The sequence below is a fragment of the Salvelinus namaycush genome, unplaced genomic scaffold (genome assembly GCF_016432855.1).
Source record: "Salvelinus namaycush isolate Seneca unplaced genomic scaffold, SaNama_1.0 Scaffold68, whole genome shotgun sequence".
NCBI lineage: Eukaryota > Metazoa > Chordata > Actinopteri > Salmoniformes > Salmonidae > Salvelinus > Salvelinus namaycush.
This window is the reverse complement of record NW_024061397.1, coordinates 403,729-420,597: the sequence shown is the minus strand read 5'-3', so window position 1 is coordinate 420,597 and position 16,869 is coordinate 403,729. Positions and strand designations below refer to the sequence as shown.

Genomic DNA, 16,869 nt, shown 5'->3' with positions numbered 1-16,869 from the left:
ATATACAGTACATTCTCTGTCCTGCTACTGGTAGGACTATAACATTATGTGAACTGACCTGAACAGGTTTAGACTGGTCATCTATGATATGTAGGCTATAGCCGAGGTATAGACCAAGATCTGCATATCACTAACAACTGCTATTATACATTATAACCTAGGCTACTTTACATAATATAACATCTACATATCACTAACAACCCACTACTATACATTATAACCTAGTCTACTTTACATAATATAACATCTACATATCACTAACAACCCTTTACTATATATTATAACCTAGTCTACTTTACATAATATAACATCTACATATCACTAACAACCCACTACTATACATTATAACCTAGTCTACTTTACATGATATAACATCTACATATCACTAACAACCCACTACTATACATTATAACCTAGTCTACTTTACATAATATAACATCTACATATCACTAACAACCCTCTATTATACATTATAACCTAGCCTACTTTACATAATATAACATCTACATATCACTAACAACCCTCTATAATACATTATAACCTAGTCTACTTTACATAATATAACATCTACATATCACTAACAACCCACTACTATACATTATAACCTAGGCTACTTTACATAATATAACATCTACATATCACTAACAACCCTCTATTATACATTATAACCTAGTCTACTTTACATAATATAACATCTACATATCACTAACAACCCACTACTATACATTATAACCTAGTCTACTTTACATAATATAAAATCTCTTACTTGTTCCAAAAAACCTTTCTGAATGGACCAATGATTTCCCCCTCAGATCAATCATGTCCGTTTTAGCCCTTCTGTCTACATTCTCAGATACATTTAGAAAATAACAGATTGAAAGACAATAAATATCCTACTTTTAATTAATACAAATAATTGTGAGACATGGTCTTATGTTGTTGTACTGTCTATAACTACCTTAACAAACAGTGACTTATTATTATTATTATTGACAGTTACCATGGAGATGAAATGTCACAACTACATGTTCATGTGATGCATTAAATCACCTGACTGTTTCGATATGTCTGTTAGTAAATGTTTTATTTATCAAAGAGATAATGAATAAATAAGAACAATTGACAATCAATTATTAGTTGTTACTGTGTTAACCACAACCAACATGCTGGATCTCTGTTTAGGGGACAGTGCTCTAAAATGAGTCTCTCTGGGGAGAGAGAGGAAGGGGGCCCTGCCTCTATAATGCATCTCTCTGGGGGACATGACACCAAAGCTAAGAGGTAAGATGACAATTTTATGAAGATTTGATTAAGTTTATTTCCAAAACAAATAGCTTTTTTAAGATGAATGCACTTACTGTAAATCACTCTGGATAAGAGCATCTGCTAAATCAGGGGTTCTCAATCGGGGGTCTGTGGAGGTACTGCAGGGGTTCTCAATCCGGGGTCTGTGGAGGTACTGCAGGGGTTCTCAATCCGGGGTCTGTGGAGGTACTGCAGGGGTTCTCAATCCGGGGTCTGAGGAGGTACTGCAGGGGTTCTCAATCCGGGGTCTGAGGAGGTACTGCAGGGGTTCTCAATCCGGGGTCTGTGGAGGTACTGCAGGGGTTCTCAATCCGGGGTCTGAGGAGGTACTGCAGGGGTTCTCAATCCGGGGTCTGAGGAGGTACTGCAGGGGTTCTCAATCCGGGGTCTGTGGATGTACTGCAGGGGTTCTCAATCCGGGGTCTGTGGAGGTACTGCAGGGGTTCTCAATCTGGGGACTTTTGACAATATAACCGTTATATCAACACACTCTTCACACCCGTTTAACAACTCTAAATATCTTTGGCATAGTAGCATCAAGTCCCTTGCCAATAATGTGGTCTACAACGTTGCAACAATGTTCATTTTCATCGAACACATATTACACCTTAGATGCCTTCAATCTCCCAATTTATAGCCACGCCCAATTTAGGATTATTATTTAACAATGTGATGTTGTGCTCCAAAGGGACAACTTGAAATAACATGATGTAGATAATTAAATAATCAGAAGAAAAACGTGTTTATTTTACACTCTTAGAAAAGAAGGTTCCTTATAGAACCAAAAAGGCTTCTATCACTTCCTTAATATATGGAACCACTAAAAGTTAAATATATATTTTTGGGTTCAGTGAAGAAAAACCTCTAGAGTTCTGATCAACGAAAGGTGAATGTTTTGAGGATGTGAACCCAGCAGCCCTACAGTGGTTAGATCAATTTCGCCTGTTTTTTACGACACCCGGCCAGGGATTCGAACCAGCCACCTTTCAACCACAAGTCCAACTCCTGCCACAGCTCCTACTCCTTAGCCGCTGGGCGAAAACCTGAGTTAATCTTCCAAAATAAGCATGAGTTAATCTGCCAAAATTAAGACAAAATGGTATCACTTGTTATACATAAATCATTGCCAAAAGCACAAGACATACTGTTGCATGTAGGTCTATTTTATTTATGGATTGATCATATAGATATACAAAACATTATTTTTAACTTCTCTAGGATAGGGGGCAGCATTCGGTATTTTGGATGAAAATCATGCCCAAATTCAGCTGCCTGCTACTCATCCCCAGAAGATAAGATATGCATATTATTAGTAGATTTGGATAGAAAACACTCTGAAGTTTCTAAAACTGTTTGAATCATGTCTGTGAGTATAACAGAACTTATTTAGCAGGCGAAATCCCGAGGACAAACCATTCAGATTTTTATTTTTTTAGGTCACTCTCTTTTCAATGGTTTTCATTGGGAATCCAGATTTCTAAGGGACGTTCTTGCAGTTCCTACCGCTTCCACTGGATGTCAACAGTCTTGAGAAATTGGTTGAGGTTTTTCCTTTGTGTAATGAAGAAGTAGCACTGTTCAGAACGAGGGTAACTTCAAGTGTACTGTTAGATAGAGGCGCGTGACCAGAAAGCTAGCTACAGTTTGTTTTCCTCCTGTATTGAACACAGATCATCCCGTCTTCAATTTTTTTGATTATTTACGTTAAAAAATACCTAAAATTGTATTACAAAAGTAGTTTGAAATGTTTTGGCAAAGTTTACAGGTAACTTTTGAGATATTTTGTAGTCACGTTGCGCAAGTTGGAGCCGGTGTTTTTCTGGATCAAACGCGCCAAATAAATTGACATTTTGGATATATATCGACGGAATTAATCGAACAAAAATACCATTTGTGATGTTAATGGGACATAATGGAGTGCCAACAAAAGAAGCTCGTCAAAGGTAAGGCATGAATTATATTTTTATATCTGTGTTTTGTGTCGCGCCAGAAGGGTTGAAATATGCTTCTCTCTCTTTGTTTACTGGGGTGCTATCCTCAGATAATACCATTGTTTGCTTTCGCCGAAAAGCCTTTTTGAAATCTGACATGTTGGCTGGATTCACAACAAGTGTAGCTTTAATTTGCTATCTTGCATGTGTGATTTAATGAAAGTTTGATTTTTATAGTAATTTATTTGAATTTGGCGCTCTGCATTTTCACTGGCTTTTGGCCAGGTAGCGTCCCACATATCCCAGAGAGCAATTACATGTGGCGCAGGAACCACTGACTCGCTGCATTATTCTATAGTATTATCAAGACACCTGCTGTTAACTCTTAACTTCTTAGGACAGCTCACGAGGTATCCAAATATCTGCTGACTAGGTGGGACTAGAGACTTCATGCATAGCTTTAATTTATACCCATAAGTGTAAAATGTCTTTACTCTCAGCACTTATACGACCAATTCTCTACTCTGAGACGCTTTGTGGACATGGTCCCAGATCTCAGAATAACGACGGAGTTCACTACAGTGTTGAGACGGTGAAGTCTATTGTTCAATTAGCTTTTTGCTTTACAGTCAGGGACAGTATGAGTGTAGCCAGATCCTTTTCACTCTCTATCCTTGTTTCATTTTGTGGTTCACTGGATTCGTCATCATCCTCGAGACGAGGGTAGGCCGAAAGACCTGCTAGCTAGCCAAGTTAGTCAGTACAGCTAGATAAGCTAGCTAGCTACTATACCAGCAGCATCCTAGTTATCCTAGCTACCACTACATCATTTCTGGCTGCCTGCATTTCTTGTGTACCGATGGAGCTCCCCAGTTGTTTTATCCTCCTGTTAAATCCCGTTGAGAGCTTCTGCCTCTCTCGTTGACGAATGCTGGCTACCTCTGTCCGGTTCTCCTCTCTTCACTAAATGGACGGTAACTTTAGTGTTTAACCCCTCTGTGTCCAAGGACCAATCTTTTTGATATTATTTTCGGGGTGCCTCAAGTAGGCTGGACACATTACTTTTTTTTCCTGATGACTAGTTCATTGCATCCGCCATGGAGCCCAGTTTCATAACATTACCATATGTCCCTAGTTATGAGCTAATTGTGAAAAAACAGACCTTATTTCAGGTCATTTATCACTCTGCCAGCTCCTATTAGTTGTATTGAGCACCGTGGCACCAACTCTCCTTCTGAACGTTCTATTCCCAGATCATTGTTCTGCATCACAATGGCAGCTTTGCTATGCAATGAAACCTGTCTGCATTAACCGTGAACATTGACCTCAGGTAGCTTATTATTAACAAGGTTACGGCTACTTTGTGAGAACTCACTGTTCAACTGTGTACTCGTTAAAACCTCCCGCTAGTGGGACACCTCGACAACATCTGGTGAAATTGCAGAGCGCGAAATTCAAATTACAGAAATATAAATATTTAACTTTCATGAAGATACAAGTGTCATACATCAAAATAAAGATGAACTTAATCCAGCCGCTTTGTCAGATAAAAAAGGCTTTACGGTGAAAGCACACCATGCGATTATCTGAGGACAGCGCCCCGCATACAAAAGCATACAATAATTTTTCAGCCAAGTAGAGGAGTCACGAAAGTCAGAAATAGCGATAAAATTAATCACTTACCTTTGATGATCTTCATATGGTTGCACTCACAAGACTCCATGTTACACATTAAATGTTTGTTTTGTTCGATAAAGTCCTTCTTTATATCCCCCCAAAAAATTCTATACAAAGGAAAAAGAACAGAGGGCCCGCTCCCAGTTACACATGAAAAAAAGCTCTAGTTCGACCCGACCACTCATGAAATGCTGTCATTCTTCTTCATTTCTCAGAATACAAGCCTGAAACAATGTCTAAAGACTGTTGACATCTAGTGGAAGCCAAAGGAACTACAATCTGGGTCCTATCCACGTATATGGTCAATAGGCTTTCAATGGAAAAACACTCACATCAAAATAATCACACTTCCTGGATGGATTTTCCTCAGGTTTTCCATATCAGTGTTTTATTATTTAACTTCTACTTGCTACGCATCCTGGATCCGGGAGCACCCCCATCAGTAAAAAAAGCTGACTAGCATAGCCTAGCATAGCGCCACAAGTAAATACTAGCATCTAAATATCATTAAATCACAAGTCCAAGACACCAGATGAAAGATACAGATCTTGTGAATCCAGCCATCATTTCTGATTTTTAAAATGTTTTACAGGGAAGACACAATATGTAAATCTATTAGCTAACCACGATAGCAAAAGACTCAACCACCATTTTCTTACTGCATAGGTAGCGTTCACAAATTCGACCAAATAAAGATATAAATAGTCACTAACCATGAAAAAAACTTAATCAGACGTCAGTGTGTCCTGTTTGTGTGGCTAGTGTGTGTGTTTGTGTGACCTGTGTGTGTGTATGTGTCCAGTGTGTGAGTGTTTCACACTGGACACACACACACACACACACAGGACACACACAAGACACACTCACACACACACACACTCGAGACACACACACACTGGAGACACTTACTGGACACACTTACTGGACACACACACACACACACACACACACACACACACACACACACACACACACACACACACACACACACACACACACACACACACACACACACACACGGAGGGAATGTTGTGTTTGTTTAATATTGTTTTAGGACTATGAAAATGGACAAAAGGATTAGTTTATGGATTATGAAAACAACAAAAAGATATGGGAAAATGGGAGAGGAGAAATGACTAGAGACAGTGTTGTTTAACTCACTGACCATGACCCATGAGTTCTTCTTAACTTCGTTCAGTATTAAAGTCTCCCTCTCTAAAGTCTTCAGGTTGATACATAGACTTGTCACTCTTCATGGACACACAGCTGGGTACAGACACACACACACACTGGACGCACACACACTGGACTCACTCATGTACACTCACACACACACACACACACACTGGACACAAACACACACACACAAACGCACACAGAACACACACACACAGGACACACACACAAACACTGGACACACACTGGACAAACACAGACACACACCCACACACTGGACACACACACTAGACACACAAACAGTACACGCACACACACACTGGACAGACACACACTGGACACACATGCACACACACACACACACACACACACACATACAGACACACACACACAGACACACACACACACACACACACAGGACAATCACAGACACACACACATTGGACACACCCACTGGACACACACACTGAACACACAGACAAAACATTCTTCCCAATGCTTGACTGTGTGTGTGTGTCCAGTGTGTGTGTCCAGTGTGTCCAGTGTGTGTGTCCAGTGTGCATGTGTGTGTCCAGTGTGTGTGTGTTTGTCTCCAGTGTGTGTGTCCATTGTGTGTTTGTGTCCAGTGTGTGTGTGTGTGTGTGTGTGTGTGTGTGTGTGTGTGTGTGTGTCCAGTGTGTGTGTATGTGTGTCTAGTGTGTGTGTGTCCAGTGTGTATGTATGTGTGTGCGTGTCCAGTGTGTGTATGTGTGTCCAGTGTGTGTATGTGTGTCCAGTGTGTGTATGTGTCTCTCCAGTGTGTGTGTGTGTATGTGTCCCCAGTGTGTGTGTGTGTGTGTGTGTGTGTGTGTGTGTGTGTGTGTGTGTGTGTGTGTGTGTGTGTGTGTGTGTGTGTGTGTGTGTGTGTTAGTTGACGCTAATGATCCAGTGTGAGCGTGTGTCCAGTCTGTGTGTGTATGTGTGTGTCCAGTCTGTGTGTGTGTGTGTGTGTGTGTGTGTGTGTGTGTGTGTGTGTGTGTGTGTGTGTGTGTGTGTGTGTGTGTGTGTGTTAGTTGACGCTAATGATCCAGTGTGAGCGTGTGTCCAGTCTGTGTGTGTGTGTGTGTGTGTGTGTGTGTGTGTGTGTGTGTGTGTGTGTGTGTGTGTGTGTGTGTGTGTGTGTGTGTGTGTGTGTGTGTGTGTGTGTGTGTGTGTGTGTGTGTGCGTGAGAGAGAGAGAGTTCAGGTGTATCCCTCAATGACTGTCTGTTCTTCTGCTTACCGCTACAGTGTGGAACATGGTGGAGAGAACACAATGAAACCTGGGCTTAGAAAATGTGAGTGTTGACTGCTGTGAAGAATATGACTAAGAATAAGTCTTAATTCAAGTTAAGTCAAAGTCAAAGACCACCATCATTACTTACTTGGTCATATTAAATATCAGCTGTAGTTCTACAGAAGCAGAAATCAGGGACACCAAAGTTTACAAAGAGTTGCTTTGACAATGTGTGTGTGTGTGTGTGTGTGTGTGTGTGTGTGTGTGTGTGTGTGTGTGTGTGTGTGTGTGTGTGTGTGTGTGTGTGTGTGTGTGTGTGTGTGTGTGTGTGTGTGTGTAATTAATGGGAATAAGTGTGTTTTATATTACCATACAGTATAACATATGATCATTCAACAAGTCTCAAGTTACCTTAACTTCTCCTTTTGATACCTAGAAACATCTACATTAAATTAATTAGTGAAAAGTGAGTTAACATTCTAATGTGAATGATGATGATTTCTAATATTGTGTCTGGTTTCATCCATCAGATGTCTGTGATCTCACACTGGACCCAAACACAGTAAACAGACTCCTCTCTCTGTCTGAGGAGAACAGAAAGGTGACATGTAGGAGAGAGGAGCAGCCGTATCCTGATCACCCAGAGAGATTTGAGGACTGTGGACAGGTGCTGTGTAGAGAGGGTCTGACTGGGCGCTGTTACTGGGAGGTAGAGTGGAGTGGGAAAGGGGCTGATATAGGAGTGACATATAAAGGAATCAGCAGGAGAGGATGGGTTAATGACTGTAGGCTTGGACACAATGACAAGTCCTGGAGTCTGATCTGCTATAACAACCGTTACTATGCCAGGCACAATAATAATGAAACTACCATAGACGTCCCCTCCTCCAGCTCCCACAGAGTAGGAGTGTATCTGGACTGGCCAGCCGGCACGCTGTCCTTCTATAGAGCCTCCTCTGACACACTTACCCACCTGTACACATTCACCTCCACATTCACTGAGCCCCTCTATCCAGGGTTTAGGGTTTGTTATGACTCCTCAGTGTCCCTGAAATAATAACCTGACACACTGGGAACACACACTGGACACACACACTGGACACAGACACACACACACACACCCACACACACACACTGCACACACAGACTGGACACACACACACACAGGACACAGGACGCACACACACACACTGGACACACACACACACACACACACACACACAGGACACCCACACTGGACACACACAGACAGGACACACACACACACACACACACACTGGACATACACACACAGGACACACACACTGGTCACATGCACACAGGACACTGGACACACACACACAAACAGGACACACACACTCGACACACACACACAAACACTGGACGGACACGCACACACAGGACACACACACAGAACACACACACACACACACATACAGGACACACACACATACAGGATACACACACTGGACAAAAACACACACACATCTCACAAACACTGGACGGACACACACACACACACACACACACACATACACGACACACACACTGGACGGACACACACACACACAAACAGGACATACACACACACTGCACACACACACTCACACACACAGGACACACACACACTGGACACACACAGGACACACACACACACACACATACAGGACACACACACACTGGACACACACACACAGTACACACACACACACACTGGACACACACACACAAACTGGACACACACACACAATGGACACACAAACACACACACACACACACACTGGACACACACTCACACACTGGCCACACACAAACACACACACTGACACAAACAGACTTACACACACACACACTGACACACACAGTGTGATTTTCTGATATATTTTACTGTTTGTGTTTGTACCACAGGAGGTTGGTGGGACTTTAATTGGGGAGGACAGGCTTGTAATGTCTGGAGGGGAATAAGTGGAATGGTATCAAACACGTGGTTTCCATGTGTTCCATTTCATTCACTCTGTTCCAGACATTATTAAGAGCCGTCCTCCCCTCAGCAGCCTCCTCTGGTATGTACTGTCCTATATGTGAGAGAGCTCCAACAAGGAATTACACAATGTATGTATTACTTTTAATACCTCCAAATGGCAAATAAACTACTTGACCTCCTTATGAATGTCTGCAGCCAACTAGAATGTTGGCGTCTGATGAGGTGAAAATATTACAGGAATATTCTGCAAATGTTGATGAAGACGTCACTCAATCCACCCAAAACAACATGCAGTCTTTCCACAAGACTCCCATGAAGTTATAGTGTGACGTTAAAATAACATTCACAGAACATACTGCACTTGTTTTATACTGTTTTAGATGTATTGTTACGGTCGTCGTAATCCTCCTCCTCGGACGAGGAGGAGAGGCGAGAAGGATCAGACCAATATGCGGAGTGGTTTGTGTCCATGCTTATTTTAATGAACAAATCACTGAACACTTACACATACAAAACAACAAACGTGACAAAACCGAAACGAACCGACAAACAGTCCCGTGTGGCACGAATACAGACACGAGATACAAACACCCACAGCAACCACGTGAATCACAGGTTGCCTAAGTATGATTCTCAATCAGGGACAACGATTGACAGCCGAACACAAACAACCCAACAAGAAAATAACACCTCGACAACCCACCCCAACTCACGCCCTGACCAACTAAATAAACACAAGAAAAAGGAAAAACAGGTCAGGAACGTGACATGTATCCTCTGTTTAAACATTTAAACTCTTACAATAACACCGTTAAAATACCAATGTGATCATTTGTTGTCTTTTATGTTGAAAAACAAATTGCACAATTATATATACGCTCCATAGTTATACAAGTATACAAGGATATATTGTACTTTTCATAATAAAACATACTTGAAACAAGAAACAACATTTTACAGTTTTTTACGATTGCTGACACACTACAATTTAACTTTTCCCACAATTAGCAAAACCTTACACTCAAGGAGCAAAACACAAGGCTAGATTTGCACAACTGTAAGCACATTGTCAGCTTCACACTATTTACAAAACATTACACACAGTGATTTGCAAAACACTAAACACACTTGTATACATCAGACACAGAAGTATATCATAATGTCACTTCCTTGCAATTCAAAAGCACTGACTGTCAAATTACCACACCTATGAGCCAATCTGTTAAACACAGCCATCAGGTGCAAAAACACATGATTGCTAAATTGTAGACACACCAATCAGGTTTAAGCACTATAAAAATGCAGGAGGTAGGTTCACCTGCCTTCAACCAAAATGCCTTCAACCAATATAATCAATGTCACAGGGCAACGTGGGGGTAACATCACCCTTTGCACTGCCATTTCACAGCATGGGGTTGTCCTCCATCATGCCAAAATGGGCCTTTACAACACACCTCACATTCTCTCATTTTTGGACCGATTGCACCACATCGTCACAACAGGTAATGAAATGCACCAGATGCAATACACGGTCATCTGGGACAATGTGTCATTCCACCGCTCTGCTTAGGTCCAGAACTGGTTTCAACACCATCCACAGTTGACAGTACTATACCTTCCACCATACTCTCCGTTTCTAAACCCTATCGAAGAGTTTTTCTCTGCATGGCGGTGGAAGGTTTACGATCTCCAGCCCCAGGCTCAGGTACCCCTCATTCAGGCCATGGAGGACGCCTGTGACCAAGTCGACGCCGCAGCTGTGCAAGGATGGATTCGACATTCAAGACGGTTCTTCCCGCGTTGTCTTAGTAATGACGATATTGCTTGTGATGTTGATGAAATTCAGATCCAGCTAGGCGAAGAGATAATGTATAGTATGTTTACTGTAGTATTTTCTGTACAATATTGTCCGTTTTTTTCTGATAATTTTTTATGTTTTATGTTGTTGTTATTTACTGTAATTGTAACCTGTACTGGATACAGTATTTTAAGTTTGTCTGTTGTTTGCTGAGCTAACAGTGTTAAGCACACTACTGTAGTAGCATGAAAACTGGGACATGTTTTGTTGTGATTCTCCATGTTGACATGTTGACTGATTTGGGTATATGGAGAGAAATAAATGATATTTTCCTCAGTCTGCAGCGTTGGTCTTGTGTAGTGTTTGTATAGTTGCACTTTCTCTGTGTACTTCATTTACACTACTCTAATCACTGACAATTAGACTTGCTAAAAGTGTTTTAGGTTAGCAACAGCAGTGTGTAACTGGTTCAAAAAGATTGAAGTCATATGAAATGTGTGTGTTTCGTATGGTAACAAAATATCATTTTTATGAAGTCGTGTATAGTTTTGACAAAAGTGTTCAATTTTGCAAATGATCTGAAGTGTTGTGCTACTTTGGTGTAGGGTTGTGCTAATTGTGTGTAGTGTATTGACAAACCGGGCCCTGTTTTCAAAATTGTGCTTAAACAATTGAAAAAAACTGTAATTGTGAAAACAGTTTCGTTATTGATTTCACGTTGCCTCTGTCAGTCGCAGGTTGACGTTTGTCATGAATCTTGACCTGGAGGCAGAACTGTGTGATTTCCTCTAGATATGCCAGCTGCAAAGTCAAAATTGGCTGTGGAAAATAATGTTGTTTTATGGTCTTAATTTAAGGGAAGGATGAGCAGTGTGGTTGGGGTTGAAGTTAGGATTAAAATCAGATGTTATTACTTTGTGCCTGTTCCATCTAGTGACCACTTTGCTGAACTGCCTCCAGGGCAACATTCATGACAATAAATGCCATCCCCTCCTTATCTTTACAAGGCTGCAGAACATGCAAGCTAGTGATGTGGGGGTTCTCTCATAACCCTCAGTCCCCAGGTGGGTAGATGGCAGGTTGTATAAAGAGAAGCTAGTGATGTGGGGGTTCTCTCATAACCCTCAGTCCCCAGGTGGGTAGATGGCAGGTTGAATAAAGAGAAGCTAGTGATGTGGGGGTTCTCTCATAACCCTCAGTCCCCAGGTGGGTAGATGGCAGGTTGTATAAAGAGAAGCTAGTGATGTGGGGGTTCTCTCATAACCCTCAGTCCCCAGGTGGGTAGATGACAGGTTGAATAAAGAGAAAACAATAGGCTATATAACAAAATACATAAATGTATAATTATTGTGCAATTTACACTGAGTGTACAAAACATTATGAACACCTGCTCTTTCCATGACAGACTGACCAGGTGAATCCAGGTGAAAGCTATGATACCTTATTGATGTCACTTGCAGATGAAGGGGACAGGACAGGTTAAAGAAGGATTTTTAAGCCTGGAGACAATTGAGACATGGATTGTGTATGTGTGCCATGCAGAGGGTGAATGAGCAAGACAACAGATTTAAGTGCCTTTGAACAGGGTATGGTAGTAGGTGCCTTTGAACGGGGTATGGTAGTAGGTGCCTTTGAACGGGGTATGGTAGTAGGTGCCTTTGAACGGGGTATGGTAGTAGGTGCCTTTGAACGGGGTATGGTAGTAGGTGCCTTTGAACGGGGTATGGTAGTAGGTGCCTTTGAACGAGGTATGGTAGTAGGTGCCTTTGAACGGGGTATGGTAGTAGGTGCCTTTGAACAGGGTATGGTAGTAGGTGCCTTTGAACAGGGTATGGTAGTAGGTGCCTTTGAACGGGGTATGGTAGTAGGTGCCTTTGAACGGGGTATGGTAGTAGGTGCCTTTGAACGGGGTATGGTAGTAGGTGCCTTTGAACGGGGTATGGTAGTAGGTGCCTTTGAACGGGGTATGGTAGTAGGTGCCAGGCGCACCGGTTTGTGTCATGAACTGCAATGTTGCTGGGTTTTTCACGCTCATGTTCCACCACCCAAAGGACATCCAGCCAACTTGACAACTGTGGGAAGCATTGGAGTCAACATGGGCCAACATCCCTGTAAAACGCTTTCAACACCCTGTAGAATCCATTGAGGCTGAGATATGAGGAAGGTGTCCTTAATATTTAGGCCATTCAGTGTATAACCTATAGGCTACACTGTGCAGCTAATGGCCGTCTGTTAAGGTGCATCTTTATCAGCATCATAAAAGCTGATAGTATTTCAACCACATCAAATATGCATCCAAGTCAAACTGAAATCTGATCTGAAACATGTTGGGCCTTTTACAATGAAGATTGGCCACTAGATTATTACCAGTTTATATTCATAACTAAAACTACACCTACATTTTAATATTCTGTCATAAACTCATTCAAATAATAACTAAAATAAAAAAACAGTTTACCGATCTCAAAAGGTTAAGTAAAAACTGACTATAATAAGTGTCTATTAAGTGCCAAATAAAGTAACGGTTGACCATAACAGGGATTCATATTAAATCATGTATAAATCCCTTGTGACAGCGGGAATGGAAGCTTGTTGTGTGAAACAGAGCAGAACCAGCCAGCGAGCTCAACTAGGACCTGCATTTTGGAGCTAGGACCTGCATTTTGGAGCTACATTTTGGAGCTAGGACCTGCATTTTGGAGCTACATTTTGGAGCTAGGACCTGCATTTTGGAGCTAGGACCTGCATTTTGGAGCTAGGACCTGCATTTTGGAGCTACATTTTGGAGCTAGGACCAGCATGTTGGAGCTAGGACCTGCATTTTGGAGCTACATTTTGGAGCTAGGACCAGCATGTTGGAGCTAGGACCTGCATTTTGGAGCTAGGACCTGCATTTTGGAGCTAGGACCTGCATTTTGGAGCTACATTTTGGAGCTAGGACCAGCATGTTGGAGCTAGGACCTGCATTTTGGAGCTAGGACCTGCATTTTGGAGCTACATTTTGGAGCTAGGACCTGCATGTTGGAGCTAGGACCTGCATGTTGGAGCTAGGACCTGCATTTTGGAGCTACATTTTGGAGCTAGGACCTGCATGTTGGAGCTAGGACCTGCATGTTGGAGCTAGGACCAGCATTTTCACCCGATTTTCCACCAATCAACCCATTAAAATGTGGAAAAATCTTACCAATCACACCATTCATATGGGGAATGTGGTATCCCACACGCCACATGTGTGATACACTTTTGAATAGTGATTCAGAACCACACATTGTACTGTGTGATACTTGACCCTTTCAATTGTGATTTTAACTGAGACTGAGTGAGTTCACCATTGTAACCTGCAGAGGTTTTACTGTCAAAGGTTTCCTGGGTAATTGTCCTTGAGCTTTTGATAGGGAGTGTACCGTGTAATTACAGGTAAGGAAAGTTATTCTACAACTTCATTATGGCATTGGCAAGTATATTTCTTATAAAAGCATGCTTTAATTCTAACTTGGACAGCTGTTTCGATGCTGATTTTCATAATTTCATAGTCTCTGAGTTGGCTAATATAGCTAGTACCACCTAAAGAATGTTAGTTACAGTAGCTAGCTAATATAGCTAGTATCACCTAAAGAATGTTAGTTACAGTAGCTAGCTAATATAGCTAGTACCACCTAAAGAATGTTAGTTACAGTAGCTAGCTAATATAGCTAGTACCACCTGAATAATGTTAGTTACAGTAGCTAGCTAATATAGCTAGTACCACCTAAAGAATGTTAGTTACAGTAGCTAGCTAATATAGCTAGTACCACCTAAAGAATGTTAGTTACAGTAGCTAGCTAATATAGCTAGTATCACCTAAAGAATGTTAGTTACAGTACCTAGCTAATATAGCTAGTATCTATCACCTAAATAATGTTAGTTACAGTAGCTAGCTAATATAGCTATTACCACCTAAAGAATGTTAGTTACAGTAGCTAGCTAATATAGCTAGTATCACCTAAAGAATGTTAGTTACAGTAGCTAGCTAATATAGCTAGTACCACCTAAAGAATGTTAGTTACAGTAGCTAGCTAATATAGCTAGTACCACCTGAATAATGTTAGTTACAGTAGCTAGCTAATATAGCTAGTACCACCTAAAGAATGTTAGTTACAGTAGCTAGCTAATATAGCTAGTACCACCTAAAGAATGTTAGTTACAGTAGCTAGCTAATATAGCTAGTACCACCTGAATAATGTTAGTTACAGTACCTAGCTAATATAGCTAGTATCTATCACCTAAATAATGTTAGTTACAGTAGCTAGCTAATATAGCTATTACCACCTAAAGAATGTTAGTTACAGTAGCTAGCTAATATAGCTAGTATCACCACAAGAATGTTAGTTACAGTAGCTAGCTAATATAGCGAGTATCACCTAAAGAATGTTAGTTACAGTAGCTAGCTAATATAGCTAGTACCACCTAAAGAATGTTAGTTACAGTAGCTAGCTAATATAGCTATTACCACCTAAAGAATGTTAGTTACAGTAGCTAGCTAATATAGCTAGTATCTATCACCTAAATAATGTTAGTTACAGTAGCTAGCTAATATAGCTAGTACCACCTAAATAATGTTAGTTACAGTAGCTAGCTAATATAGCGAGTATCACCACAAGAATGTTAGTTACAGTAGCTAGCTAATATAGCGAGTATCACCTAAAGAATGTTAGTTACAGTAGCTAGCTAATATAGCTAGTACCACCTAAAGAATGTTAGTTACAGTAGCTAGCTAATATAGCTAGTACCACCTAAAGAATGTTAGTTACAGTAGCTAGCTAATATAGCTAGTATCACCTAAAGAATGTTAGTTACAGTAGCTAGCTAATATAGCTAGTACCACCTAAAGAATGTTAGTTACAGTAGCTAGCTAATATAGCTAGTACCACCTGAATAATGTTAGTTACAGTAGCTAGCTAATATAGCTAGTACCACCTAAAGAATGTTAGTTACAGTAGCTAGCTAATATAGCTAGTACCACCTAAAGAATGTTAGTTACAGTAGCTAGCTAATATAGCTAGTACCACCTAAAGAATGTTAGTTACAGTACCTAGCTAATATAGCTAGTATCTATCACCTAAATAATGTTAGTTACAGTAGCTAGCTAATATAGCTATTACCACCTAAAGAATGTTAGTTACAGTAGCTAGCTAATATAGCTAGTATCACCACAAGAATGTTAGTTACAGTAGCTAGCTAATATAGCGAGTATCACCTAAAGAATGTTAGTTACAGTAGCTAGCTAATATAGCTAGTACCACCTAAAGAATGTTAGTTACAGTAGCTAGCTAATATAGCTATTACCACCTAAAGAATGTTAGTTACAGTAGCTAGCTAATATAGCTAGTATCTATCACCTAAATAATGTTAGTTACAGTAGCTAGCTAATATAGCTAGTACCACCTAAAGAATGTTAGTTACAGTAGCTAGCTAATATAGCTAGTATCACCTAAAGAATGTTAGTTACAGTAGCTAGCTAATATAGCGAGTATCACCTAAAGAATGTTAGTTACAGTAGCTAGCTAGAAAAAGATTAGCTAGCTATCCTCATCATGTTGTAGCTACATATGTCTTTGTTACCATTCTAGTCTGTTCCCACTTAATGATGACTTCTCCCATCACTCAAGGTATGTTCAACAATTCCCTTCAATGTTTGTCTCAAAATAATAAGTAAAACACTTCCACAGGTGAAATATTTAGTCAGATTAGCTAGCTACTTGTCA

The 16,869-nt window shown here is 40.7% G+C and overlaps 1 protein-coding gene across 1 annotated transcript; it reads left to right on the top strand.

Annotated features, from left to right (window-relative positions):
- Positions 1 to 7,890: 7,890 nt before the first annotated feature.
- LOC120042416 (stonustoxin subunit beta-like) lies at positions 7,891 to 8,379 on the top strand (the record flags this gene model as incomplete). Its single annotated transcript, XM_038987252.1, has 1 exon — positions 7,891 to 8,379. A coding segment is annotated over one exon (489 nt), but the record flags the coding sequence as incomplete, so codon positions are not given.
- Between the last annotated feature and the right edge of the window lie 8,490 nt (positions 8,380 to 16,869).